The 27,032-nt window shown below is 42.7% G+C and overlaps 2 protein-coding genes across 2 annotated transcripts; both read right to left on the bottom strand.

Moving 5' to 3' along the window:
- Positions 1-143: 143 nt before the first annotated feature.
- Positions 144-4,534, bottom strand: LOC108241220 (SEC61 translocon subunit alpha 1). The gene is made up of 12 exons (XM_017425237.3): positions 4,379-4,534; positions 3,571-3,638; positions 3,405-3,470; positions 3,238-3,316; positions 2,836-2,967; positions 2,605-2,714; positions 2,312-2,465; positions 2,064-2,224; positions 1,771-1,968; positions 1,445-1,636; positions 1,283-1,359; positions 144-1,202 (listed from the first exon to the last, which is right to left on the bottom strand). Exons 1-12 carry the CDS (start codon positions 4,383-4,385, stop codon positions 1,016-1,018), a joined length of 1,431 nt encoding a protein of 476 aa, XP_017280726.1. The 5' UTR covers positions 4,386-4,534; the 3' UTR covers positions 144-1,015.
- A 10,614-nt stretch (positions 4,535-15,148) lies between these two features.
- On the bottom strand, positions 15,149-20,787 carry LOC108241216 (inositol hexakisphosphate kinase 2-like). The gene is made up of 5 exons (XM_017425230.3): positions 19,975-20,787; positions 18,788-19,022; positions 18,405-18,589; positions 17,824-17,999; positions 15,149-16,533 (listed from the first exon to the last, which is right to left on the bottom strand). The coding sequence occupies exons 1-5, from the start codon at positions 20,216-20,218 to the stop codon at positions 15,892-15,894; spliced, it is 1,482 nt and encodes a 493-aa protein (XP_017280719.1). The 5' UTR covers positions 20,219-20,787; the 3' UTR covers positions 15,149-15,891.
- Positions 20,788-27,032: the final 6,245 nt, after the last annotated feature.

The raw sequence follows: 27,032 nt of genomic DNA, 5'->3' as shown, positions 1-27,032 counted from the left end.
TGAGGCCAAACATAAGCCAACTTATATTTAACTCTCCTTTCATAAAGTCTTCATCAAACTTCCCTACAACGTTTCTACTGACGCCTTAGAGACGACTAACCGAAACAGTAATAAGATAGAAATGAAAACACAATGTCCAAGTGTGTTGGAAAACAAATTCTTTTTTTTTTAATAACACAATTATGTTTTACATAAAGTAAAAACAAAATGAAACCCCTTCTTTTGTTCCAGCCCTATTAAACCCACCCTCATCCCGACCATCTCGGCAGTTTTGTGCAGCGATTCAGTCCGGGAGTAAAAGAGCACGACGACACAGACAAACACTTTTCTTTGAGGAGCCAGGGACGGTGGACACGCGCTGTGCACCCTGGGTAAGACCAGCGTGAATAGAAACAGTCTCTGATTAAAAATGAAACTATAAAAAAAAAAAAAAAAAAAAAAAAAAAAAGGTAAATGAGCGCCACTGATAAGTTTTATCTGAGAGTACCAGAAGCATTATCAGGAGAACCAGCATATCAGCTTTTTACATCCTACTTTAGCACCCTCAGGCGTTATTGACAGGTGATGAACGTGACATGGCTTTCTATCAACTCCCCTGAAATATTCAGGCACAAAGACGGGGCTCAACATGTCGCTCTTAGTGTTCCTTAAATGATCTACAATGACAGAATGCCTGAGGTAAGTCGCAGACAACCCCTTGTGATTGTGTGCTTTTATTTATTTACCTTTTTTGGCTGACAAGACAGTCAAAAGGGGGTTCAGGCAGCCGGCAGGGACATGGGTAAGCACTACTGAAATAAAATGGCTGAACACACTCATTACTATGCTCAGCCCTGAAATAACCGTTTTCTCAAGCGAGAGCGGAACGGTGCAGAACAAAAATGGAGGAGTAAAAATTACATATCCCTGCTGCAAAGTTCACTGATTGAACAAACTGCAAAAAAAAAAATAAACTGAAAAGTGGATTCTTTGTGTCTGATGTGTGTCAGAGAACTGGCGTTTTTTGTTTTTGCTTTTAGAAGAGAAGTGCTCCCATACTGCCGACTTCACTTTGCTCTTTCACAAAGATCTCAAAGTATTGGTAAATGATGGTCACAGCCAAGAGGATTCCTGTACCCGATCCGATGGCGCCCAGGAAGTCTGCCATGACAGACAGCCCTCCTATACAGAGCCCTCCGAAGGCAGCAGCTGTAGGGATGTACCTGTAGAGAAATACGAACTCATTACGGAAAACTGCTTCTTCCAAGCTGCCAAATAAACTAATTCCACATTAGCTTCATACCTGTTCAGTTCATGCACCATGGAGGTCTCTCTGTGTCCTCGCATTACCATCTGCTGCTCCTTCAGCTGCTTCGCCACCTGAGATGAACATGACAAAAACCATTTTGAGTATCGGACTCTGATGAAGGCCAAGCTGCGTACAGTTAAACACACACACACTTACATCTTTGGCTGAGGATCCTGAGACCTCAATCCAGGTCTTGGAGAAGAAGGCACAGGAGCCAAGCATGAAGACGATGTAGATGACAGCATGAACCGGGTCGTCTAAGACGGAACCGAACGACTCCGGAGGAGAAAGGTAGTAGCAGAGACCGCCCACTGGGTAGGCCCGAGCTGGTCCTCCGCTCGTTGTGTCCTGGACACAAACATGTTGGAGGTGAGAACAACTCCGACACGTACAGAGTACACCGTTTTACAGCCTAACCATGTTGTATTTCCCAAAGGCTGAAGTTGGACGTGTCAAAGAGGAAGCATCTACAGTCTACTTACAGACCAGGTTCCCAGGAGGTTGACCAGGAAGTTGCCGCTGAAACGGGTTGACAGCATTTGAGAAATGACGTACAGGTTGGAGACCAACGCAGACTGCAGGATGATGGGGATGTTGGAGGTGTAGAACAGTTTGATGGGGTATGTGTTGTATTGGCCACGGTAGCGAGCTGACTTGATGGGCAGGTCCACTCTGAAGCCCTGAGGAAGTGACACGCATTGAGCACAAAACGTCTTCTGTTGCAGTAAAAGCTGCTGAGACACAGCAGCACTCGGTCTGCGGCGTTCCGTCTCACCTGGAAGTATATGACCACTGCAAACACAAAGACGGTGGCGATGAGGTTCATGAGGTTGGGCAGGTTTTGCCTGTAGAAAGCCTCTCTCAGGGCGCGCACCTTGTCTGTGCGAGTAGCCAGCAGATGGAAGAGGGCGATGATGGCTCCCTCGAACTCTGTGCCTGAATAAACCACGTGAATCGCTGGGTTAGTCACTGCAATACAGGTGGGACGCATAAATCTACTTCGTTTCTGAGCTGAGCCTGTACCTCTGCCAGTGTTGACGGTGGTGGGGCTGAAGGCCTTCCAGACAATAGTCTCGCAGATATTTGTTGCAATGAAGAGAGAAATACCAGAGCCCAGACCGTAGCCCTTCTGGAGCAGCTCATCCAGAAGCAAGACGATCAGACCTGCAACAAAGAGCTGAAAACACAAGAGGTTTGAGTGAAAACTGTAGGAAATAATCCATCATCTCTCTTCATTTGGGCAGACACATTTATATTTTTAAGGCAAAATGGAATTCATCGTTTCATTATTTGTATTTTTAGGACTACAATAATACCTGAATGATGATGAGCAGACAGATCCCAGCACCCATCTCTGAAGGATCTCCATACATGCCGGTCATAACGTACACAATGGCCTGTCCGATGGTGATGATCATTCCAAACACTGCACAAAGGAGAGGCAAAAACACCACATCAAACACTTGTAGCAACCGCAGCAAAACCTGATCCGTGGCATTTTTAAGCTTCAAAGTATCAAATTCCAGAAACGGCAAGGGCAAACCTACATTTCTGAGCCCCGTTGAAGAGAGCTCTGTCCTTCGGAGTGTCTCCCACCTCGATGATCTTTGCACCGGCCAGCAGCTGCATGATGAGGCCTGAGGTGACGATGGGTGAGATACCAAGCTCCATCAGAGTACCTGGATGTCCAAGAGAAGGGCAGCGAAAGTTCAAGAAGGATCTTTCTCCATTTGTAATAAAAACCGTGTTGAAAGAAAGCAGAGTAAGAAAATCAACAAAAACACTAAGGAGGCCAAGAACTCTTGACCTTTGGCTTATGGCATGTGGTAACAAGATAAAGCCACCCTCCGTTCAACAACTGTAGCACAAGTTTCCTCTTGTCTGTAGCTGAGACACACAGAACAAGACAGCTCCGCGCTTTTAATGTGACAACGAAATCTGCCACACACCTCTGTTAGAAGCCAGGATTACTCTCATCCAGTAGAACGGATCTGCTGAATCTGAAGACATGATGCCAAAGAGTGGGATCTAAACAAGCACAAGAGACGTAAGACACCCCGCAAACAAACAGCGTTATCAAAGGGAGGCTGGGTGAGGGCCGTCGATGGACACAAACCTGGCAGCACACTAGAAAGATGAATAGCGTGATGGCGGTCCATAGTACTTTTTCTCTAAATTGGATCTGCAAGGTAAGAAACAGGCGTGGGTGTCATTTCAAGTCATGCGTGCAAAACTCAACACAAACAAATGTAAAAAAAAAATAGCACAAAGCTTGAGCTTACTTTTCTTTCTGGCTTCTGAATCTCTGGCAGGACTGCACAGAAAGGCTTGATGACTTCCAGAAACTTAACTGAGGAAAGAAAACAAACATTTAATTAGTTTTTAAAATCAAATAAAGACAAAGAGTTGAGAGCTGAAGTTCAGCTGCACCTCTCTGACCAGGTGAGCCCAGAGGCTACGTCATCCCTAAGCAGCCACTTAAACAGCTGCCAGACGACAGGAAAATGATCAATTTCATGCATAAATGGCCAGCATTAATGTGAGCTGTGTTCAGAGTCTCTGGTGTTGGCTGTGAGGTTTGTTTCAGACGGATTTCTGCGCTGAATCTGAGTGTCGATCAGCTCTGTATCAATCACTGAAAGTGACTTTGACAGCATGCGATTTCCTATTCAAAAATACTACAAACACGCTCCAAAAAGGCAAGTCTTAAACCCGCCAAAGCGGATCTAGAAAGTAAAGAAGGAGCTGATCGTTTTAAAATAAATTATCAGCATTAGCTAGGATGCTAGCTGTAGCTGCTAAATCTCAAACCAGACGAAGAAACGCTTAAAACCAGAGCTAACACACATTTTTACTTTACAAACCTATTCTAAAATGTGACACCAGTCACTGGGATGTTAATTAAAACACTATTAGTGCTACTGGTTTGTTTCCATTACGAGCTAGCGTAACTTCTTAACACGACCTAACCTGAACAATTAGCTTCCCTGCAAGCGCCGAGTGTTGCTTATTTCTCCGGTCTAAAAAACACAAAGTAGTCGTGTTAGCCTGGCCCTCGACTCCTGCCTGAAAGGAAACAAGTCTACGTACTCCCCATGGCGTCCTCGGGTCGACTCCTGCCGTGTAGCTGCTACCAGTTCTGGGTGCTCAGTGGAGTCAATGTGGCTCCATCAGCCGCTCCGAGAGGAAAGAGACCGAGCCGGAGAGACACGTCACCAGACCAGCCGCAGACACACGTCACTTCTCCGTGCGGGGAAAAAAACACGCGCCGGCCGGGCCACGGCCTGCTCGCACACCTGTCTGAAGCCACGGTTTATTCAAAGCGATAAAAGAATCACTGCAGCTCAAAAAAAAAAAAAAAAAGCACAAATATGAACGGGAATATCTTAAATAAAACTGTTGAAAACACCAAACCCTCCCTGCCGCCAGGGGGCGCTGCAGCCCGAGAGTCACCGGGGAGCAAAGCCCCGCCCCCTCCGCTCCCTCTGAACACCGAGCATCAAGGACTGAGTGAAAGAAGTCAAATGACTCTTTACGAGCAAATGTCATAACACATGTAGCCTTTTGAATAATTATACAGGAGTTTCACTAGATAGATAGATAGATAGATAGATAGATAGATAGATAGATAGATAGATAGATAGATAGATAGATAGATAGATAGATAGATAGATAGATAATCCTGATTTTTAAAAAAATTTCATACCACAAACAACTTGCCAGTGAGAACAATATAATAAATTTATTTACTGCCATGGTTTATACTCTAAAGTTTTGCACATCAGGACGTGTCATTAAGCATTCCTAATAACACAAGACACCGACAATGGTCTTAGGGAAGCAACGACTCGCCCTGGGGATAGGTTTGCGAGGTCAAATGTTTTGTGCCAACACAAAACCGGATCAACCCCATAGTCTAAAGTGAAAAAGAAAATAATGGAACACGTTCAAGACAGTTGCAATTTTCCCAGAAGCTGACATTCCAGCGAGCTCGCCGTGAGGTCGATGATCAGAGAGAATGAAAGAAATGTGCAGGCCTCAGCATGGTACAAGTTGCACCTCATGACAAAACTCAGTAATTGAAAGCAAACTATTCTTTAAAAAGAACATAGATTTGAAAAAAGGGGAATCTAAATCAGCAGATTTAAAGAACAGTGTCCTCTGGACAGACAGGACCACAGGAAAAATGTTTGGCCGTGTTGCAGCATGTTTAGCAAGAAAAGAAAAGAAAATATAAAAGAAGTTGTCCAAAATGTTCCTGCATAACAAATGCGCTCATTAAACACACACACACACACACACACAAAGGTTTTGAAAAAAAGATATTCTGATTTTTTTTTTTAAAATAATGCCCCCAGAATCCAAGTTTTGGTGGACAGTTGTCTCTTGGTAGGTTTGCTGTGATGACAAAATCTTAACATTTCCTAATAACAGATTTATTGGTGCTCTGTGAGATGTTCAGGGTTCAGGGTTATCATTATTATATTTTTATAATTTGTGCTTGGTGGCAGCCCTCACTACTTAGAGGTGTTGAACTGGTGTTGACTCTGAGAGCCGCTACAACACGTGTGTATTATAAATGTAGATCATGGAGCAATTTAATAGATTACAAGGAAGTCTGGCTGCTACAAAGCAAAATATTAAGAAATGAGGAACGACTCAAGACTTTTGCACAGTATGTGTGGGGATGCATCTGTGAGTGTGGGGGTGTCCAGGATATCCTGCTCATTTAAATAGATTTTTTGTTTGTTTGTTTTGCAAGATCAACAAGCAGCATCACAATGCACAAAGAGCATTGTGTTGCATTTTGAATAAAGATTGATGCAATTATGATTTGTATGGAGTTTTAAGGTAGATAAAAGGAGGTGCAAACTAAATCAATTATAATTGTGTAAAATTCTCTAAATGCATCTGGAGAATGAACTGTTTTCGTGATAACAGCTGTAACCACTAGAGGTCCCTGTTGCCCTGGTTATGCATCTGTGTGTGTGTGGACCTGGTTTTGTTACTTTTTACGCCTTTTTCTGGTATAATCACTTGCTTGTCAGGACCAGTAGTCCTTATGGGGACCAAAGCTCAGTCTTAAAGTACTAGGATGTCATGTTTTGGGTTAGAGATTATGCTTAGGGCTAAAATGTGAACTGAGTTAGGGTTGGAGTTTGAGTTAGCCTACATAAATGAACGGAAGTCAAAACAATGTCCTGATTTTTTTGGCAGATTTTACAGCAGTGACTGGAGTTTGTGTGTTTGTGAGCAGATTGCATCCCTCTTCTGTGTCTGTCAGCTTCTTGGGGGGTGACTTCTGAGTTCAGTGGGGATGAGCACAGAGCTGGAGGCACACTTTGCACAAGTAAAACAAGAGGACAACCACAACTTGCGCTTTCGGTCAACACCCACACTCCTGCACACACACACACACACACACACACACACACACACAATGACGAGTTGTTGGAAGCACGCTCATCTTGCCTTGGATAAAGAGATATTTGTTCGTGTGGTTACATAATGAGCAGAAAGCTGTGAGCCAGCACAGAGGTGAGGACAAGTAACCACCAAACACAAAGCCCCCCCCTCCAGGCTCGGCTTTTCACACCCCTTTAAATAGTTTGGTATATTGTAGATTAAGGGAACTAGGTAGCATTTTCTTTCTCTCTGGTTTGTTATGCAAACCATAAATTTAACTTATTTCAAGCTGTAAATTAGAAAGTAATTAGTGCATAAAAAAGCAATTTCTTTATATTTGACAAAATCTAACACACTTATATGTCATTACTTCCCACTGCGACAGGTAATATAAATAATGTTACAACAAAATACTAATTATCTTTAAACCAGTAAACAGCATAAACAAATAAAGCCCCACTGGCACCATGGCTCTGCAGGATGTCTCCCCTCCTGTAGTACCTGTGTGCCCCCAGGATGGGCATTTTGTGGGTCTGCAACCTTCAGACTATGTAACACATGAAACTCTGAGCCATATTAAAAAAACCAATTTAAATGATAGATTTTCAAAAAAAAAAAAACATTAACAAAGGAGGTCACATCCTCCCTCAGGCCGAGGTGTCGTGACACAATTTATCCCCAGGGGTACCCCTGAGAGACACTGACACCCTGACATCTGAGAGCACAGACAAAATCAGAAAATTCAATCCGAATCCTGCCAGGTCAGCAGAAACTAGTCTAGGCTACTTTTGCCATTTGGGTCTCAGTTATACGACTGTCATACCTCCGTTGTGGCCCACTGGGCTCATGTCTGGATCTCTGTCATTGAAGGTTCAATCTGGGCCGTAAAACAGCTGTAGATGTGGCCCAGATAGCAAACATTCTTCACTATCTGAGCAACCACGGATATACTGTCATTTATTATTACACATATTCTAATTAAATCCGATTTTTTTAGACTAACAAATACAATTTTAAGACAGAGAACAACATTTCAAGAGTCCAAATCACATAAAAGTGAGGATGCAGAACATATAATAAAAAAATAATAATTCATTAGGAGGGGTTTTAGTTTTTGGCAGGATTAATATATTTTTAGTCAGGTTTGAACGCCCACTGACAGATGTAGACTGATAATACTCTCCTTTTCTATTAACAGTATTCAGTATTTTAAATCAGTTAAATAACTAGATCTGCTTCTATAAATTGTACCAGCATGAGTGTCTTTATCTAGCATGTTATGAGGCTGTCAGTTAATTCTTTCTCACTACAAACCTACGTTAAAGTACCTGTGATCATATGCTTCACTTGCAGAAAAGATCTCAAATGCAGAGGCTATCCATCCATCCATCCATCCATTTTCTTTACCCACTTCTCCATTCCGGGTCACGGGGAACTGGTGTCTATCCCCAGCAGTCACTGGGTGAGAGGCGGGGGACACCCTGGACAGGTCGCAGGTCCATCTCAGGGCCACATATAGACGAACGAGACAAACAACCATTCACACTCTGACTCACACCTAGGGACAATTTTAGAGTCATCAATTAACCTAACATGCATGTTTTTAGTCTGTGGGAGGAAACCAGAGTACCAGGAGTAAACCCGTGTGTGCACAGGGAGAACATGCAAACTCCACCCAGAAAGGCCTCAGGCCGGGAAGCGATGCTGCAACCTTCTTGCTGGGAGGCAACAGCTCTAACAACCACGCATGCAGAGGCTAATTAGACTTTATTTACTTGGCTTTTTGCCCATGTAAGTGTCGTGAATATTGTTAAAATGCCTTAGGGCAAAGCGTTCTCACCTTGTTCCACGATAGATTACACGCCACATCGATTTTTTTTTTTTTTCACCCACATATCATCAGACACATATGTCTCCTCACAGGAATGTTGTGCAGAGTGACACAGAAGTGCACGGCGCCGGAGGGGTGGGAGGCCAAGCTGTGAACAGGAACAGGAATCGCTCCGACGGTGACTCTGCAACCACATCAGCGGGTTTTGTGTCTGCTCCTGATGAGTCAGATTGTTTTTCTTCCTTATTTTTAGCTACAAGTAAACAGTCAAATTTACTCTGCAGGTCTGAAGGCATCTAAATGTGAGTGGGCTGTTTTATATTTGAGCAAATAATGAATGGACATAAAAAAAAAAAGAAAAGAACATGACAGGAGGCAGGAAGTAGAATGAAAACACAACAGATTAAACTAAATTCTGTTAAAATAATAATAAAAAACGGAGAACATCATTGTGTAAAACGAATCACTGGAACAAAAGCGACGAAGCCGTTTGTTTCACAACATAACACAGCGTCTGGCACGTCTCAGGCTGTGGACACGCTCTGGTTTGGCAGCCACTTACGACTACAAAGTGTTTCACAATGGTTTTATGTTTCCACAGTATTTATCTGTTTCCCTCCAAAGCCCAAACTGCTGTAATCTGCGATTAATCCCTCCGAGGTCTGGCACTGTAAGACAAAGCCACATGAACCTGATCTGAGAGGGCAGACTGCCTTCCTCTGTTTGACCTTCACGGGTGAGCCTAAACAAATAGTGTTTAGAGTTAATTTGTGCCTGTGATGGGTCATCATGGTAATGAGGTGTTCTGTGTAAATAAGTTTGACAGCATGGAGCTGTGGATACAACAGGAGCCAGCTCGAGGCCGGCAGACAGCCTCCCTGCCTCGCTGAGAGTTATATAACACTCTGATTACATCTTGCCTCAAACACACCTTTTCTCTCGTTTACTCTTCATGTTTTTAGGACTTTTCTGTGGTCGGATAATCAGTGATGGCCTCCGTTCCCTGTGTTGACATTTCAAGCTATTAACAAATAATCAGATTAATCGCATTTTCTGGTTAAAACCAGCTTAATACAAGTTCTGTTAATATCCAAACTGGGTATGCGCAGGAATGACGGGCTGGATCGCTTAGCTGGAAATCAAGTTATGAAATATTTTTTTAATCTTACAGTGATAATCATTATTGTGTGTTGAACTATGCTGTAATATTGTATTTCCTCTCATTATATAATACATTTGAGTGCATTTAGTTTGCTGTTTTACTATTTATTCCAGCACATGAGTAATGTTTATAATAAGTGAAGAGACTGGTGGGTTTTGCAGCTGAAGATATTAAAGGATTAATGGATCTTCCTACCTTTTTGTCTATCTATCATTGTGTATGTCTTAATAACACTGACGAACATCACTTTTCATTGATTGTGGTTCACAAAATTTGCAAATTTTGATGGATTCTCTGTTTGGGTTCAGCAAGAAAGTTGAAGTGCAGCTTAGTATTTACCTCTATCGTTTCATCTTTACCTGACATAGATCTGCACTGACTCTTAAAATAAAGAACCAAGTGTGCTCCTTATTGGTTTTAAAAGGATGATGTCTTTTAAGTTTTATCTACAATACAATTCTATATTTTAAGGGAAGGCTAAGGTTACATGCTAGCTACGGACAAGATGCTAACTACTTCTAAGTACTTCACATATCCTCAAATTTAAAAAGGGGGAAATATCCATTTTTAGTACTTATTCATAAACATACAAGCATATTATTGCAACATGGACTGTCATAAAAAACAAACAAAATAAAACAAAACAAAAAAAATACATACTCATGGTCCTAAAGATGGAAGTGATTTTTTTTTCTTCATTTTTGGACTTCTTTCATTAATTTATGACTTAATCTTTAAATGAAAAAGTAAAAATTTCCTTGAGTCTTAGCTTTACATTATTTTTATTGTTAGATAGCAAACATTAAAGCCTAAAAAAAAATTGCATCTTGGTTCACTAAAATAAATCAGAATGAGGAGTGATTCGGGTTCACTCGAAGAAAGACGTGTTAAAAAAATAAACAGTACATGACTAAATAAACCTAAAATTCTTACACCTGCGTGACGTATATTAGTATAAATATCTAGAATCTAAACGTGATTAGCATGTAGCTTAAATAGTTGCTAGCAAGTTTGGTCATCTTTGTCTCCCGTTTTTGTGACGTGTCAAAAATGGACTAAACTGAAAGCCTCCCGAGTTTAACCACAACAACAAATGAGAGTTTTTATCAGGTTCTGATTACCACAATAACATTTATCTACTGACATCCAGCCTCATTAAGGAGGCTTGTGGATTTATCTGCAAACGTAAGTTGAGCTGCATTCCTGTCTTCATATGATACAATCCTGTCAGTGAAGCAAAGTTTAATCTCCTCCACCATGACCTGAAAACCAGATCTGGTGCTCCAGTTGCAGACACACACACACACACACACACACACACACACACACACACACACCTGAGCTGATCTCTAATCAAATCATGCACAGGCTTGCATGCAGGTCAGATTAATCTCCACAACCATCATTGCCCTAATCACATTTTTTTTCTTTGTAATATTCAGGAAAGCGGTAACATCTACTCTCAGGTTTGGCTTCATTATTCCCTCGTTGTGTTTATGTAACAGCCTGGAGAGACTGTCCCCACCGTGCAGTCTCCGTTTAACACCAGTCTAAACCAACTTGGCCGTGATCCCGATCTCCGCAGCTTTGGTTTTATGTTTTTATATCGCCACGACGTACAAACTAATGTACGTTTGAAAATCAAATCCAAGCTGTTCAAACTGTAGACATGTTGAATTTACAAATGAGACTTCAAATAAAGACTTCATAGAGATAATGTTTGCACAGAAGCACTGGACACAGGTTTTGGTTGGATAATCATCTGGTGCTTTGTCCTGCAAAGAAAAACACACAGAACTGTGGTTCCTCGGCCACAGTGGCGCTCACTGCTTTGAGCCCTCAGTCTGATTTAACCACATTTCGCAACAGCATGAACGCTAGCGTGCTAAATTAGGAAATGGTTTAAAGAACAACCCTCAGATGTTAGTGAGAGATGATGCGAGGATCACATGCATTTCTCAGTAACTGGCTTGCAGACCACAACTGAATCCTTTCCACTAATCGTCCTTCTGATCCCAGACTCTTTCAAACGTTAACAAGTAACAACGAGCATGTAGATGAGTTTCTGCATGACTTATTGGAGTCTTTAATAGGATTTCACACAGACCGATGAAAACAAAAATAGACTTTATATGAGGAATGAAGCACAAACATTAGGCCGGACTCACTTCCAAGAACAGAAAGATATATAAATAGAAAGCTCGATGTTATCCCTTACTGTTTTCTGCCGTCGTATCTCTGTTTGAGTAAAAGTCAAGGGCGAGTTCAGCAAACACTGAGCAGCCAGGAAGAGAGTTTGGTCTGTTTCCCATTAACAAAAGACCGAAGATCTGTAGAAAGGCTGGCTGTGAATATTTATATTTGAGTGAGCTCCTGAAGGATAAAAGACTAAGTTAATGGTCGTGAACAGACAACACACATCTGGTTGTGTTTGGCAGCCTTTGCAAAGCACTTTGATGGGATTATTGGATGTACTGGTGCTAAAAGAGTGCACCAACAGGTATTTATGTGTGCATCTGCAGTAAGCAAAGGTTGGCCCAGTGTTTGCAGGATTTTGGAGGGGATTTATTGAATGAAAATAGGGGCGTCAGAACGTGTATCATAGTTTGATGAGCTGGGGATGTGACCAGGGACCCAACACACTGACACTCTTTCATACTTGGCTGCTGTTGCCATAGTAATTTTAACCACTGTTATGCAAGCGCTCCACTTATGGTGGCAACCTCCACAAAGCAATGGGCTATAATTACACACATAGGTGTACGCACAAGATTTTAAAAAAAAAGGAACGCATAAGGTGTGTTATGAATAAATTAAAACAACATACACATGGTGTAATGTATTGTCAGAACACGGTGACAGAATGGGAGCGTTTTGATGGTGGAGAGCAGCCCACTGGCCCTGGCTGTTATGCAATGCTGATTACTCTTCCCCACCGTCCCCCCCTTTACCAGTGGAGTGGAGATAGAGGAGCTTATCTGCTCCATTTCTCCATCCTCTCATTTATTGATCCCTCATCTCTGCACGGAACAGCTCGTGAACATCATGCACGTTTCAGGACTTTTATTTTTTCTGTTTTTCCTCTTTTGTTGCTTTCTCTTTCATGCCACAATTTTTTTTCTTCCATATATCTTCTTCTTTAACCTTATATCCATCCATCCAGTCTCTTTACCTGCATTTTTCTTTTCCGGGTCAGGTTAGAGTTACCAGTTACCCTAACATGGTCAGTGGGAGGAAACCGGAGCATGGGGAGGACATGCAAACTCCACACAGAAAGACTAGGAGTTGATCCTGTGACCTTCTTGCTGTGAGGCTACAGCGCTATCCACTGGTCTGCCATGCCACCCCAAAGAGAAATAAAAAAAACAGAAAAAACACTACTGTATATGCTCCTGACTCTTCAAATCCTGACCTAGACTCTCAAAGACACAAATATCTGTTCAGTCTCAGCGTTTGACCCGGTGATGTTCTGTCCTACAGTGAAATAGGATTACTAACTCAACAAACTAGGGATGACCTACAAGACGTAAACAGCATGCACACTGCAGATCAATGGGTTGGATTTTGTGAGCAGTGCCGTGTGCAGATTAGTTCATTACAATCCTGTTCACGCTCTCACTCTCACGTAGGAAAACTTCAGAGTTACCGATAATTTAACGTGAAAGCTTTTGATACGTGGGTGAAAACTGGAGCACCTGGAGAGCGCCCACACACACGCGCTGGGAGAACATTCAAACTGCACACGAAAAGGCCCCGGGCGGGAGGCGAGCCTACAACCTTTCTGCTGTGAGGCAATGGATCTGACCACTGCCCCGTCTACGTGAATATATTTTTGTACGGGGAGGAAATGGGAATACCTGGAAAAACCCTGTTTTGCACAGGAAGAGTATGCAAATTCCACAGAAAAAGGCCCCAGCTGGTGACCTTTTGACTGTATGGCAACATAATTACACCACTGTGTAGCTTTTAATTATGTATATATATTAAAATATCATATTAAATATATAATGGGTCACATCTTAAACCCAGCAAGCTTGATAAAATGCTTTTAAACCATGCATGAGGCCATCATTTGCATGAAACCACTGATGCATTACAGGATGAGCTAAAAGAAAGAAAAAGTAAATCCTAAGTCCTCATGTTTATGAATTATTTTAATCAGAACACAATTATTAGTCATGGGTGATTAGTTTATTTAGCTAGCATAAAGATTGTCTGACCTTTGGTTGATGTTTCAGATGGATCTGTGCCAGGAGTGTGGCACATTCCAGAGAGGACGGGAGACCGGCAACGACCCGCACACACTGTTGACACAAACCACCGTCTGGTTAAGAGCTTTTGTCTTCATTTATTTATTTATCTCCCAGCACTAAGCGGTGATGTGCCTCTGACTCAGCAGATGATTCGCTCCCTGCAATCTGCCTCGAACCAGCTGGAGATGACCAGGACCGGCTTTGGGCCCCCAGGGCGCCTTCGTCGTCTTTGCAACAGAAACCCTTAAAGACAGTGGGGAGTAAAAGCTGTCGATATATTTAAGGAATACTGTATGTAGAACAACACAGATGATTTCAGCTGTTTTATGTGTATATGTTATATTTAGAGGTGCCGATGAGTAAAGGATTGAAGCACCCTTATTGCTATTCTGTTCAAAAATTTTGCCCTTTATTTTGTCATGCAGCTTTGAAATAAAATATGTAAATTATACACTGAAACCTGCGATGACCTTTGGTAGTGGTGCATTAAAACGGTTTTGATAAGGTTTGTAAAATCAGTGAATCAATGAGAAAACCCAGCCTTCTTCAGAGTCTCAGGGCAGAAACATCGTGGGAATTCCCACGACTGAACTTGGATTTGGATATCTTTCAGTTTTTACATAATCTCAGTTTGAGATGATGTAAAATAAAACAAAATGTTCAACCAGCAGGTAATAATGTCACACTAACTTTCTGCATTGGCTCCAATTTTCTAATTTTTTATTGCACAATGTCTTTTTGGTATATACAAGTTATACATTAATGTGTACACAATTTTGTCCTCTTTTATCTAGTATGCCCCCCACTGCTTTAGGATTTAGGGTTTTTTCTAAATCCTCATTCGCAGATCCCAGAAAGTGCACACCTCAGAGACTTCTAACTCAAAATATTCTCTTCAAAACTGGAAGTATTTTTTTTTTTACTTGGCATACTTCCTCCATAAAACACTGTAGAAACATAAAAATCTGAATCATTTTCTAAACTTTCTAATTAATTTTTAGGAGCACAAATGATTCTTTCATAATGGACGTGAACGGCCTGACCCTCAGAAAAAAAAAAGGAAGAATTTGCATCATGTATGTGCATCCCTCACATAGTGAATATTTACATCAAATTTGATTGGTGCAACATTCAAATTTCATGCAAACAAGAAGTACCTTGCTTCCTGACAGTCCCCTACTAACAACAAACACCAAAGCAGACGCCGCTGTTACCACAAAGTTTTTAATTCCCCTCCAATAGAATGTGGACAACACAGATAAACAAGAAAGAGGTATCCAAACATGTCAAATAACAATATTAATTAATATCGTTATTGTAACATTAATTATGTGGAATGTTTTATTCTGCATTCGTATTTTTTTTTTTGAATGTTTAGTCATTCGATGAAACAAAATAAATATATCTCTACATCATCTCTCTGAGGATTATATGAACGTAGGAGACAAACAAAAGAAGAACAATGGCAGATTGAACATTTCTTCTGTCTTCACACAAATCTTTGCTCCTTCTCGTAGCCCTGTCTCGGTCTGAAAGCCCACTCTGCAGAGCGGCTTCTCAGGCTGTCTGTGCAAAACGACACTTTCTTTGGAAACCCGACACAAGCACACCGACCATGCCAAACTTTGAATGGCTTTCATTACTGGCTACCCTTCTTCTCGATGGTTAGGAGGGTTAAAACAGGGCGAGGACGCCGATCAAATCGCTCACACGGATGGCTTTTCTGCGCCACTTGAAGTCTGTTTTAGAACCTGATGACAAACGTAGACAACTGCAACAAGTAAAAGCACCGATGGCAGAAACAGGAAGGTGTAAAAAAAACAAAACAACCCCCAGCTACAACAGTTCTGAAGACGAGAGCAGAAATCTCTTGCCTTGTTTGCAGTCTGTTCCTCTGTTCTGCCAAAGGTCAGAGTTAGTTATTGTGTCTTTATGTGCTTTATTTCAGTCTTCAGTCTGTGCTGTGGTTCTCCAGCTCAGAGATAATGGTGATCAAGTTCTGGAGACCAAAGATGTAGCCAGTGTCCTGGCCCTCGTGCACCATGCTGTCGTCTCCATAATGTCTGCAGGTGGTGTGGGCAAAGTCTATCATCCTGACGTCCACCGCAGGGCTGCGGGGGTCCGACCGGGACTGGCGAGCCTGGCTGATACCCGAGCTCCCGCTGCTGCTGGCGCTGGATGTGGAGGGGCTGTGCGGGAAGCCAAGCGCACCGGCCACTTCGCCCTCTTCCTCCTCCTCCTCCTCTTCGTCCTCCTCCTCATCCATTTTAGGTTCGGCTTCCACCTCCTCGTCCTCGTCCTCCTCTTCGTCTTCAGAGAGCCCGTCTTCGGCGCGTCGGCGCGTGTGCTTCCTGTGCGGCGCTCCGTCGTAGATGACGAGCAGGGAACTGGAGTAGAAGCGGTACGACTCGCAGGCCTCCAGGACGGCCTGCATCTCTCTGAGGCGGCTCAGCACCGGCGTCAGCAGCTCGTGGCGCAGACGCCGCCCGCTGTGGAAGAACTGGAACAGGGCCTCTTTGAACGCTGGCAGGGTCAGCTTGCGGCCAAGGTATTTGTTCATGAACGTCAGCTGCCCGGTGTCAGAATGGTACACCTGCAGGGATCAGGAAGCACAGAAGTTGAAAATGTTTTCCAATAAAAAAAAAATATATTCAACGAGTTTCACCTGCATTAATTACTAAACCTTCTGGTGGAGTTATTCTGTATAAGAAAAAGGTAAAAAAAAAAAAAAAAGACCCCTGTGACAACTTTTTGACTGCGAGTGAAACTCAGCTTGAAAATGTCAATATTCTTTTCCATTTCATTTTGTTAGCCTTCAAAAGATTCACTGTTTAAAAAGATATGAAGTGCAGACGTGATGATACGAGGAAGACAACCTAAGAAAGGTCAACGACCTGCTGTTTCCACCTTTTGTGCTAAGATCACTGTTTGTCGGCTACAGGCAAATAAGAGCAGTATTGATTTTACTGTCAAATGCTTTTGGAAAATAAACAATTTAGCCTTTTTCCAAAAAGGATTAAATTCACTCACTGCAAAGCATGAAATCAAACGTGAAAAGGATTATCCTGAACTAGATGAAACGGAGGAGTTGAAAGAGTTTACTTCAGTACATTTGACATGGAACTTTGAAATGTGGGTACACACTCAATGTAAACAAAGCACGAGTCAAGTGATGGACCTACATTAGGCTGGCTGCTGTCTGTGAAGGTAAACAAATACGGCGGAATCGGACAAAAGTAGAATCTTGGAGAAGATGCTTAGGTGGAAACATGAGAGCGAATCTGCTGCTAAACGCAAAGGAAAAGAAATCAGGAATAACTAGTGTGGATCATACAGGGAGGTGGGAGATTGGCTTTTAAAACACACTCAGCTTTCTCTTACACCGGTGAGTTTACCATCTCATCTTTTTTGCTGCAGACACTACTAAACAAATCAGAACATACATACATACGTAGAAATAGGGCTGTATGATATTAGAAAAACTAAAAACTTGCGTTATTATTGTTTAATATTGCGATGACAACCTCAACTGCGATAAACCTACATTTTCCTCACATTCTCTTCTGTCATCACTATCATCTGAACCAGGTGTGGGCATCAAGGCCAGTGAGAGGCTGATGGATTGACCAAATGGATCGTTTACAAGCAGAACAAGAATGAATGCTACTTGAAACCATAGTCCGATATGGACTATGGTTTACTGCAGTCCAAGCAGTCATTTGAGATTTTGATACTCCACTCACTGATATTGCAGTAACAATAAATTTGCAATACAGTTTCGCAACCCTTATGTACCAACACATCGAAAATGTCCGACTTCTTTTTTTGCCTGGTCTTGGTGACTTAGCAATGAGTAGCTTCGAGTTACGTGTGCTTTCCTGACCTGCATGCCGCAGAGACGGACTCCTATCAAGGCTGAAGTGCTCTGCTGGCACTTGCGGATCTGCAAGGCCTTCTTCTCCTCGGACGCGTCGTCTCCGTGCTGCCGCGTGCCCATCTTCAGGTCCAACACGCACGGCACCGAGTGTCGCCATGTCAGGTTTTCTAACAGGATGAATTCTGACACACTGAATCAAGGAAGAAAAACGCTGAAAAACACAACGTCGTGCTGAAAACGTAAACCTGACTCAGAATAATATAAATATAGAAAAAAAAAAGGTTTTCACTTCTAATGTTTAACTTCACTCACATTTGCGCGAATATCACTAAAATATCAAGTAACCGACGGGAGCGATTCTGAAACAGAGCTCCTCCGGGCTGAGAAATCAATAGCCAAACACCGGATTAGATAACAGGTTTCAGGTACGAGCTGAAGCCTCTGGTAAACATTTACGTGTATCAAGTGCATGTAAACATGCAGAGCTGTTCTGTTGGCTTTGTTGGCCGGAGCCCAAACGTCCTCTGACTTGGAGAAAAAACAAATGGCAGTTCGAGGGGCAGCATCATCGAGCTCTTGAAGGATACTGTACTGGTTGCGGTGCTTGGCGTTCTCCTTCATCTTCTGCAGGTGCTGCTGATGACACTTGAGGCTCCAGGGGTTGTGTTTGAGCGACGGGACAGCGTTACTGTGGCTGTGCTCCAGCCTGTAATGCAGCACTTCGGCCCGCTGCAGCCACTCCAGCTCCATGTCGTCCAGCAGCTTGTGGGCACTGAAAGACACACGCAGATCCCTTTTTTAACATTTACTAAAGACAAAATCGATGAAAAGCTATTGTTTGAAACATCTCGTGGTTATCAAGAACATGCATCCAATTCATTTCATTTTACGTGAGTTTTTGGCATCACTGTGAACACATATTCTCCGGCATCATGAGTAAACTGTGCTGGGATTTTGTCTGTGGTCTCACCTCTTGTCCTTGTCCTTGCGAAAGTGGCGGCCTCGGCCTTCGTTGCTGTAATGTTCGCTGTCCACAAGCAGTGAGGAGGCCATCATTTTCCCCCATGTGAGCATCTTGCTTTTTGGCTCACAGTCCGCTGAGTGGTCTTTGTTTTCTAGATCTGCTGCTGGGTCACTGTGCAGCGGGTAGGCGATCAGGCAAAGGTTCCCTTCTTCGTCCTCCTCGAAGCTTACCGACACCACACCTGAGACGGGAGCAAGGAGAAAGGTGTTAGGATGTCGCCACGGAGCAGAAAAGAACGTGTCCTACACTCAAAAATGAAACAAAGGCGTAAACCTTTCCTCTTCACCGAAACGAGCTTTGGCAAACTAACACTTCAATAAAACCATGACTCAAAAGATTGGATGGAACAGAGGCACCAAGATCTCAAAGAAGTGTCCTCAAATAACAGCCAAAGATACAAAACACTAGAAGACCTGAACCAGTTCTTCTAGTCTTCCAGTATCCTCGAAAAACCTTTGCATAGTTAAATCGATTTCAATCACATTCTCAACTTGTTTACATCATAAAGGGACACACCTTTTCATTATCATCACTACAGAGTTTCATGTACAGGTTTAGAGGTGGAAAATAATCTAAAATAACACTACAATAATAATAATACAATTTGAATTTTTGCTGTTGTTCTGTGTTTTGCATGTGAACACTCAAACCAGCCATCGGTAAATACATAAAAGAAAAGCAGAAGTTGTGTTTGAATGTACAATTCTCTGTCGAGGGACACAAAGGAACCAGCTAGTCTGGCCTGTGAAGATGTGTCATCTGTAAACACTGAAAGGAAGTAAAGAAGTTACAATGCATTAGCACTGAGCCTCTTGGGATCTTTGTAAGTTTAACCAAACGAGCTGTTTCTGTGGCTCATTTTTTAAACATATTTTAAAAGGTTGTAGGCGTATTTGGGGGCTGTGAGAACAGATCTACTAAACCGGTTTCTCCATATTTCTGTCAGAACCTACTCAGCTGACATACCTGAGTTAGTTCAGGCTTTTACAAACAGGACAACGCTATTTATAGCTGTCCTGCTCACAGACAGCTGCAGCACCCTCTTGTGGAGCCTTTCGGTACTCTGCTAAAACCAATACTTAGAAAAGGAGAGTCTGTGAAATGAAGCAGGATATAAATACAGGCTGCCTTACCTCTGTACTGGGGGGTAAACTTCCTTATTGCAGCAGGCAGACTCTTGTAGAACTGATGCTCACGGGGAATGAGGGGCTTGCAGATGGTCTGCTCCCCAAAGCGCAGGACGCAGGAGTGCCCCCCCACCTGGTGCAAAAAGGGCTCGAGCATCACCCCTTTCTCCATGTAGCACTGCTGCTGCTGCTTCCGCTTCTGCTCCGCATCCATGGCCTCCTGGGCCTGAGCCTCCATGGCTGGACTCATCCTCCGCTGGCTCGGACCACACCACCGCGGGCATCAGCCTCCTCACGAACGCACGCGCCGGTGCGCTGGGGGTCCCGCTTTCACGGGACGCTCACACGACGACGACGACGACGCAGACCCACCGACCACGAGTCCCAGCGCGTGGCACCGAGGCAGCAGGGCTTCGCGAGTTCTTCCCACGGCGTCCACAGACACTGCTGCTGCGATGGCGATGTGCTCTGCTTGTGCTCTCATAGGTTCTGCTGGTTGAAAACAAAAGAGCAGGAAGAAGAAAGCAGGAGAGAGACAGAATACACAGCTCAGGGTGTAGCCGATATTTAATTCGCCTGAGCTGCTGCTTCCTGACGGCTCTCGAAGTCGGACATAAACAGGAAGCCTTTTCAGGTGGTTTTAGACATTAAAGCCTGGAAGTGTGCTTTAATGCAGCGGACAGACCCTGCTCTGCTGCGGGCTGGACGCTCTGACAGCTGAGAGCCGCCTCACCACTGGTAAAGCTCTCCGCAGCCTGACGCTAGGCCCGCCCCTTCAGCTCAGATCGTCCAATCAGGAGCCTCCAGAGCAGGTTGTCGGGTGCTAACCCTTCGAGGCAAAGAAGCAGGCAAACAAAGACGGCGACGGCAAAGGGGGGAAGGGAGAGACGACGGAGAAACCAGGAGGGAGGGCGAAGCTGAACTCAGCTGTTTTTTTTTTTCTGTTCGTGCAACGGCACAGCTTTCAGAAATGTCACAGAACGGGAAACATTTATTAAAAAGACAAATAAGGTCACCAGGAAGAGAACAGACCAAACTTCACACTGGCTTGCTGTGACTTGTGAGTTCTGCAGCTGGTTGCAACATACACATTCTGTACTCGCTTCACCAAGTTACACCCAGACCTACAGCAACATTTCTGTGAAAACAAAAGTCTTGGAGAGCCGTGAAGCTGCTAAAATTTAAATTAAAGGTCTGGCATTTCTTAAAGTAATGCAAATCACCTGCCAGCTTTCAAGCCTCATTTGGAAACTAGTTGTTGCTGAAAAGTGCTGCGTTTCAGCTACTCCCACACTAAATGTAGCTTAACAGCTGTAAAAATGTCAGTTTGGAAGTCATTCCTGTGTTGGCTAATATCAATTACCTGTAGTAACTATCTTGAACTGGGTTAACTCAAAATGTTGATGAGTTTTAGATGTAGACAGTAATTACTTTGAGAGTTTCACTAAAACCTGTCCAGTGACTCGAGATGTTTTGCTAACAGACACAGGGTTGTCTGTAACAATGTCAAAGTGTCAGGCAAGGGTGTTGTGTTAAATGTAGCGCTTTGAGTATGCATTGGGCGTTCCTCTGAGACACTAACATACCAAGTTGTAGCTCGACATTTGTAAAATTGACCAAGTTATATCCATTTTTGTGTTGCACTGATTAGCTGTGATGGCCATCTTAACTTGGGTTGACTCCAAAAGGTAATCAGTTGTAAATGTACATCCAGGGATTACTTTCTGAGAGCTTTACTGAAGTCCAGACAAACGAATACACACACACAGACACGGGCAAAAATATTACCTCTGCACAGCGGGCAGTAATTAATGAGTCGTTACCATTTCAGGACTCCGACTGTGAGGATGTTGTGTTGTTAAGAAGAGATGCAGTCAGTGGGGCTGACGTATGAAGTTGCCAGGAGCTCGTGCTCTGAGCGGAAACTATAATCCTCATCTTCCACCCTCCTGGCCCATCTCGACACAGATTATTTTAGCAGGCAAAACATCTGATTAAGACAGTCACTCACTGCTGTCGCTGCTCATTAAAACACTGACAAGCACAAAGTGTATTTGTACCAAAACCTACAGTACATATCGATGTAAAGCAGCCTCTGCGTGGCGCGGTGTGAGTTTTTATGCAGCTATTAATGTTTGTTAATCTGTTGACTGCTTGTGGAGTGAGCAGACTCAACGCTAATCTCTATAATCCTGCCTTTTGGCACACTTGGAGGGGAAAAAGCCTATGATAAACAAGTGGAAAATAGCCACAGTTTACATTAAAACACGTTTGTGGTACAGGGTTTTGATTGCCCATCACCATGGAAGGTGTGTGGTAATGTTATCGCCTTCGTGTTCATTTATCTGTCTACCAAAATATCTCTCAAACTGCTGGACAGGTTTTGATGAAACTCTAAATGTGATCGTTAGATATACATCTACAACTGATTAACGTTTGGAGTCAACCTGAATCGAGGTGGCCGACACAGCTGATCATCCGTAACCAACATCTGTCAATTTTACAGATATTAGGCAAAGATTGGGTGTGGGACTCGTCAAGAGCCACCCCTCAACACACCCTGAGCGCTAACTCGCATGAGATCTGTTTAAAATTTTGTGATGATTTGCGTTACCTCAAAATATGTTACTTTTATTTATTTATAAAGTGAAGGCATGTACTACGACAGCACTGGAGTCCAAAACAAATGTCTCTAAAAGGGCAATAAAGTCTGTCATACGGAATCATATCATATAGTCTTTTGTCCAGACTAATGATGATATAGCTGCTTTATATCAACGTATCAGAACAATGTACTAGCTTTGCTTTGAAAACATGAAACAATGCCCCCAAAAAGTCAAGAATACGTACCAGTGACTGTATTTAAATGTATTGTTACTTTGTGGGGAAGTCAACATGATGTACACCGAGGTCAAGATCAAGGTTAAAGTTCTTTCATTTTGATTCACGTGTTTCCATGTGAAAAAGAGATTTGCTTTCAGCCACTTCACAGGGGAAATTACACACCAACAGGGAAATTATTTGCCATGACCTTGTAAAAATGGGACACACACGTCCTGAGGCAGTAGTTAGCGAGAGCTTTTCACTGCGCCGCTGAAAGCACGTGGCAGACACACAAATAGAGACGCTCACCTCAACAGAGCATCCAAGAGTGGTGCTGGTAAAAACGAAACAAAACAAAAAAAAAGAACTGGATAAGATCAGAGCTCCTCCAACCCTGACCAAAGGAGGAGGACAGATTTTAATCTGCTGAACAATGCACATCAAGGAAGCAGCTTTGCAAATCAAAACTCACTCCAAATTCCCAAAACATACGAGATGATACAAGGAGCCTTCATGGAGTGAGGACAAACACATCTTTGGATTCATAGACAGCTGTTTCAACATCCACACTATAACAAACAGATGAAAACTACTTAGCGATTTTAATCTGCGAGCTTCTTACTGAAAAAAATGGCAGGGTGAAAATGGGCTTGACATTGGGGTAATTAAGAGGGTCGATGTTAAATTGAATCTAGGTTGTAGCAGCTTCAAGGAGCTCTGCTGCAATTGTTCAGCTTCTTGTTATTCAGCTCACACAGTAGCTTGAGCTCAAACTGCAGAAGTTCAAATATAATTGGAGACTTTGCCAACCAGCGCTTCTTGGGAAACTGAAAATAACTTCCTTGTTAAGTCGTGTACACCAGAGCTTACGATGCCATTTAGCTTAAGATCCTGCCTGCAAATAAGAGGAGTTAAGACTATTAAAGGATGACACCAATAGGAATAAATACACCTGAAGGGGGACAAACAAAAAAAACAACCCTTCTGACTAAACAGCGAGCCACAAATGCTCTCTATGGTGTAAAATGTGCACATTTTCTGGACAACAGACAACTTAATTTGGGTCGGGAAACAAGTTATAAATAAGAATACATAATTTATCCCATATTATTGAACCTGCTTGTCTTAAAACCTAGTAAAAAAGTATGAAACAGAGATGCAGGGATAGGTGGGGTTATGGGTGATGGTGAAGCCCATGACCTTTTGGACTCCTACTTCTGTCAACCACGTGTCACATATGAACACATATTTTAATAAAACTCTCAGAAAGTAATTATTAGATGTACATCTAAAACCTATGAAGTTAACCCAGTTCAAGATAGCTGCAACAGCTAATTTATCTTGGCAAACACACAAATGGCTATAACTTAATTTGACAGATATTAAGTTAAAATTTCATGTGGTGGTAGTGAATTTGTTTTGAGTTAGCCGAGCGACGCTCAGGGTCGAAGTGACGACGAGCAGGAGGAGCCTCCTCTTAAAAGGAGAGCATCGTGTTTGGTGGTGGAAGGAAGGTGTCACCTTAAATCAGGGATGACTTATCAGGGCGATCTAGGTTTTTGGTCTCATTTAACAGCTGACAACATAAATGTGCAACACAGACAAAACATATCACCTACTGTTTAACCCAGAGCCTGTAATTTATCATCTTCAGGTAATCCAGTCACCTTATTCATCACGTTTGAATCTCGGCAGCGAAACAACTTTGTTTTGTTTACATCAGTCACGTGGAGTAGGCTGAGCCTCCGCATCTGGGCAGGGGATTCGGCTGACGCCGTGGCCGACACGTCGCTTGAAATGGAGTCCAAACCAGCCAACCGCGTTGTCGCCCGAGCTGCAAACGGTGTGCAGACTGAAAAACCTGACCTTACTGGATCAACTTTGATTTTGGCGACGTCTAAAAGACTGCCTGGAAAACATGCAATGTCCTGAAGCCGATGCTAAGCCTAAGGGAAGTCATTCAGTGACAGAACGACTCGAAGAAAACTCGCAAATCTAACAAATAACGCATAAAAGAATTAAAATGGCTCAATGCAGACCAATGAGAAGACATGTTACCAATTACAAAATGTTTTAATAACTGAACTTATAAAATAAGTAAAATAAATAATCATTCAGCAAGACATAGTTAAGATGAACAGAGGATTTGACAATTAGCTGAGAAGACGAACGAGTGTAAGCACTGGGAAGGTGATTATTGATCATTGATTGATTATTGAATGCAGGACAGTTGAGTTGATTACAGATTGCAGACAGGTGGGAACGTAGCTGAAAGCACAACTCACTGAGGGAAGATAATAGCCAAAGCAAGTCAGAATGCAACACAACTAAAAAAAAATACCAGAACAACAGCAAACTCAAAATCCATCCATCCATTTTCTTTACCCGCTTCTCCATTCCGGGTCGCGGGGAGCTTTAAGCCTAAATTTAAAACCTAAACAACGCGACTGTTCTCCACATACTTTCAAGAGAAGTCTCAATATCTTTCTTTCAACAAAACACATGAAGCTTTTCTAGCTTCGAAAGTGAAAAATGCAAGTCTCTGCAAGTATAAATATGTACCTTTTTTAGTTTCACCTTGTGGTCTTGCTCAAGTTCAGAGCTTTATCAGAAGGAAGTGACGGGGGGGGGCTTTTTGTTTAATCATGAGTTTAAAGAAATCTAATTTTTCTACGGTATATTTACTTTTTTGAATATTTCTTTGTAAATGGACTTTTTGCATGTTTTAGGTTGAATAAATTCACTAAACAGAACAATCTTGGCCCTGTTAATGCAAAGTACTGTGTGCAAGAACTTCTTTCAAATAACTACATTTTAAAACTAAAACAGGTGTGAAATCTTGCAGTCCATAACAACGTAAACCTTTAGTTAATAAAGGTGAAACTAGATATGGACAGATGATAAATGTCTTAACTGTTTGGAGCCAGTAAAAGCTGACTGGTTGCAGAGTACAAAAAACTGTACATTTCAAAGACTGAAAACTGAACTGGAAATGCTCAACGCACTCCAAGATCAGCTCAAAAACGTTTCCTGAAGCCTGTGTGAAGCCCGCGCAGCCGTCCGAAACGACTTCTGCTGATCACTGTAGCTTACGCCAGCACTAAATGTTCAGCTGAGCGACGAATCGTCCAACCTTCAGCTGAGAAACAGAGCTGACCGACCGTGCGGAGAAGGACAGGTCAGCGAGGGTGCACGGAGCTCAGGAAGGAAGGGTGGACAGGGTCTGTTGTTTGTCCTCGGGAAGCCACTGAAATCAGACGAGGGGAATGCTAATATGGAGGTGATGAGTGAATATACAGTAGATGTAAAACTGCCGAAAGATACGGAGGCTCTGAAAGGGAACAATAAGTGCAAATTAACAACAAGCATGGTTAGGCTTACGGCCACAAAACACAGTCACTAAAACTCTAAGTACAGCAAATGCCCCAAATAAACATCAAGCAAATGCCTCTAATAGCTAAATATTAGGTGAGAACTTCTTATTTTCTCCGTTAATTTACGACGTGATCGAGGAGAAATGCAGGCCAGGTTTGAATTCGTTTGTGCACAGTGCGCTGACGGTGTCACACACGCGGAACGCGGAGAAATCCCACGCTAAGGCGAGCACAACGTTGCCGTCCTGACACCTGGCCCACAGGCAGTGGAAAAACAGGCTGATCTTACCTGCTTGGATATTTACGGGGTCGTTTCCCAGACCGATCATCTCAGATCACATCAAGCCAGATAAACCTGCTAACCAAATCCTCCTGGGTAACCAAACACATAATCCCCCTCCACTAAAAATACCACCTGCCGTTGACAATTCAGGCCATGGAGAGGCTATTTATACAGAAGGTTTGCATCATGCCAAACGGAACAGGCAAACAAACAAGGGGATTACACGGGGAGGAAAAACTTCTCGGGCTGCCTTTAAGATGACAGAGGACGGACACAGAAGTCCCAGATAAATGCTTCAAATAATCTGAAACTTTTAGTTCATCATTCTGTCTATAATACAGATAAATCAAACAGTTCTGTGGAGTTTTCATCTAATCATTTCTGAATCTATAAATATTAGCGAAATTGTTACAAGCCCGTATGCATTACTTGTACTGATAAACAAAAGAACTATGCTGAACAAGTCCGAAAAAATATTTCTTTTTGACTTTTTAATAAGAATAAATGATGCACTGCTTTACTTAAAACACGAAGAATCTGGATAATTGCTGTAACATGCATAATTGATGTTGCTGCTTTAATTA

This window comes from Kryptolebias marmoratus, linkage group LG4 (genome assembly GCF_001649575.2).
Source record: "Kryptolebias marmoratus isolate JLee-2015 linkage group LG4, ASM164957v2, whole genome shotgun sequence".
Lineage (NCBI taxonomy): Eukaryota > Metazoa > Chordata > Actinopteri > Cyprinodontiformes > Rivulidae > Kryptolebias > Kryptolebias marmoratus.
The sequence above is the reverse complement of the archived record's forward strand: the minus strand, read 5'-3'. Positions and strand labels throughout refer to the sequence as shown.

Excerpts from the sequence above, each read along its gene's own strand:
- LOC108241216 (XM_017425230.3), bottom strand. The coding sequence starts at position 20,218 with ATGAGTCCAGCCATGGAGGCTCAGGCCCAGGAGGCCATGGATGCGGAG. Across the intron at positions 19,023-19,974 it reads GTTTACCCCCCAGTACAGAG|GTGTGGTGTCGGTAAGCTTC; the intron begins GTAAGGCAGCCT and ends CTCCCGTCTCAG. Across the intron at positions 18,590-18,787 it reads CGCAAGGACAAGGACAAGAG|TGCCCACAAGCTGCTGGACG; the intron begins GTGAGACCACAG and ends TGTGTCTTTCAG.
- LOC108241220 (XM_017425237.3), bottom strand. Across the intron at positions 1,969-2,063 it reads CAGTGGTCATATACTTCCAG|GGCTTCAGAGTGGACCTGCC; the intron begins GTGAGACGGAAC and ends TCACTTCCTCAG. Across the intron at positions 1,360-1,444 it reads CAGGATCCTCAGCCAAAGAT|GTGGCGAAGCAGCTGAAGGA; the intron begins GTAAGTGTGTGT and ends TGTTCATCTCAG.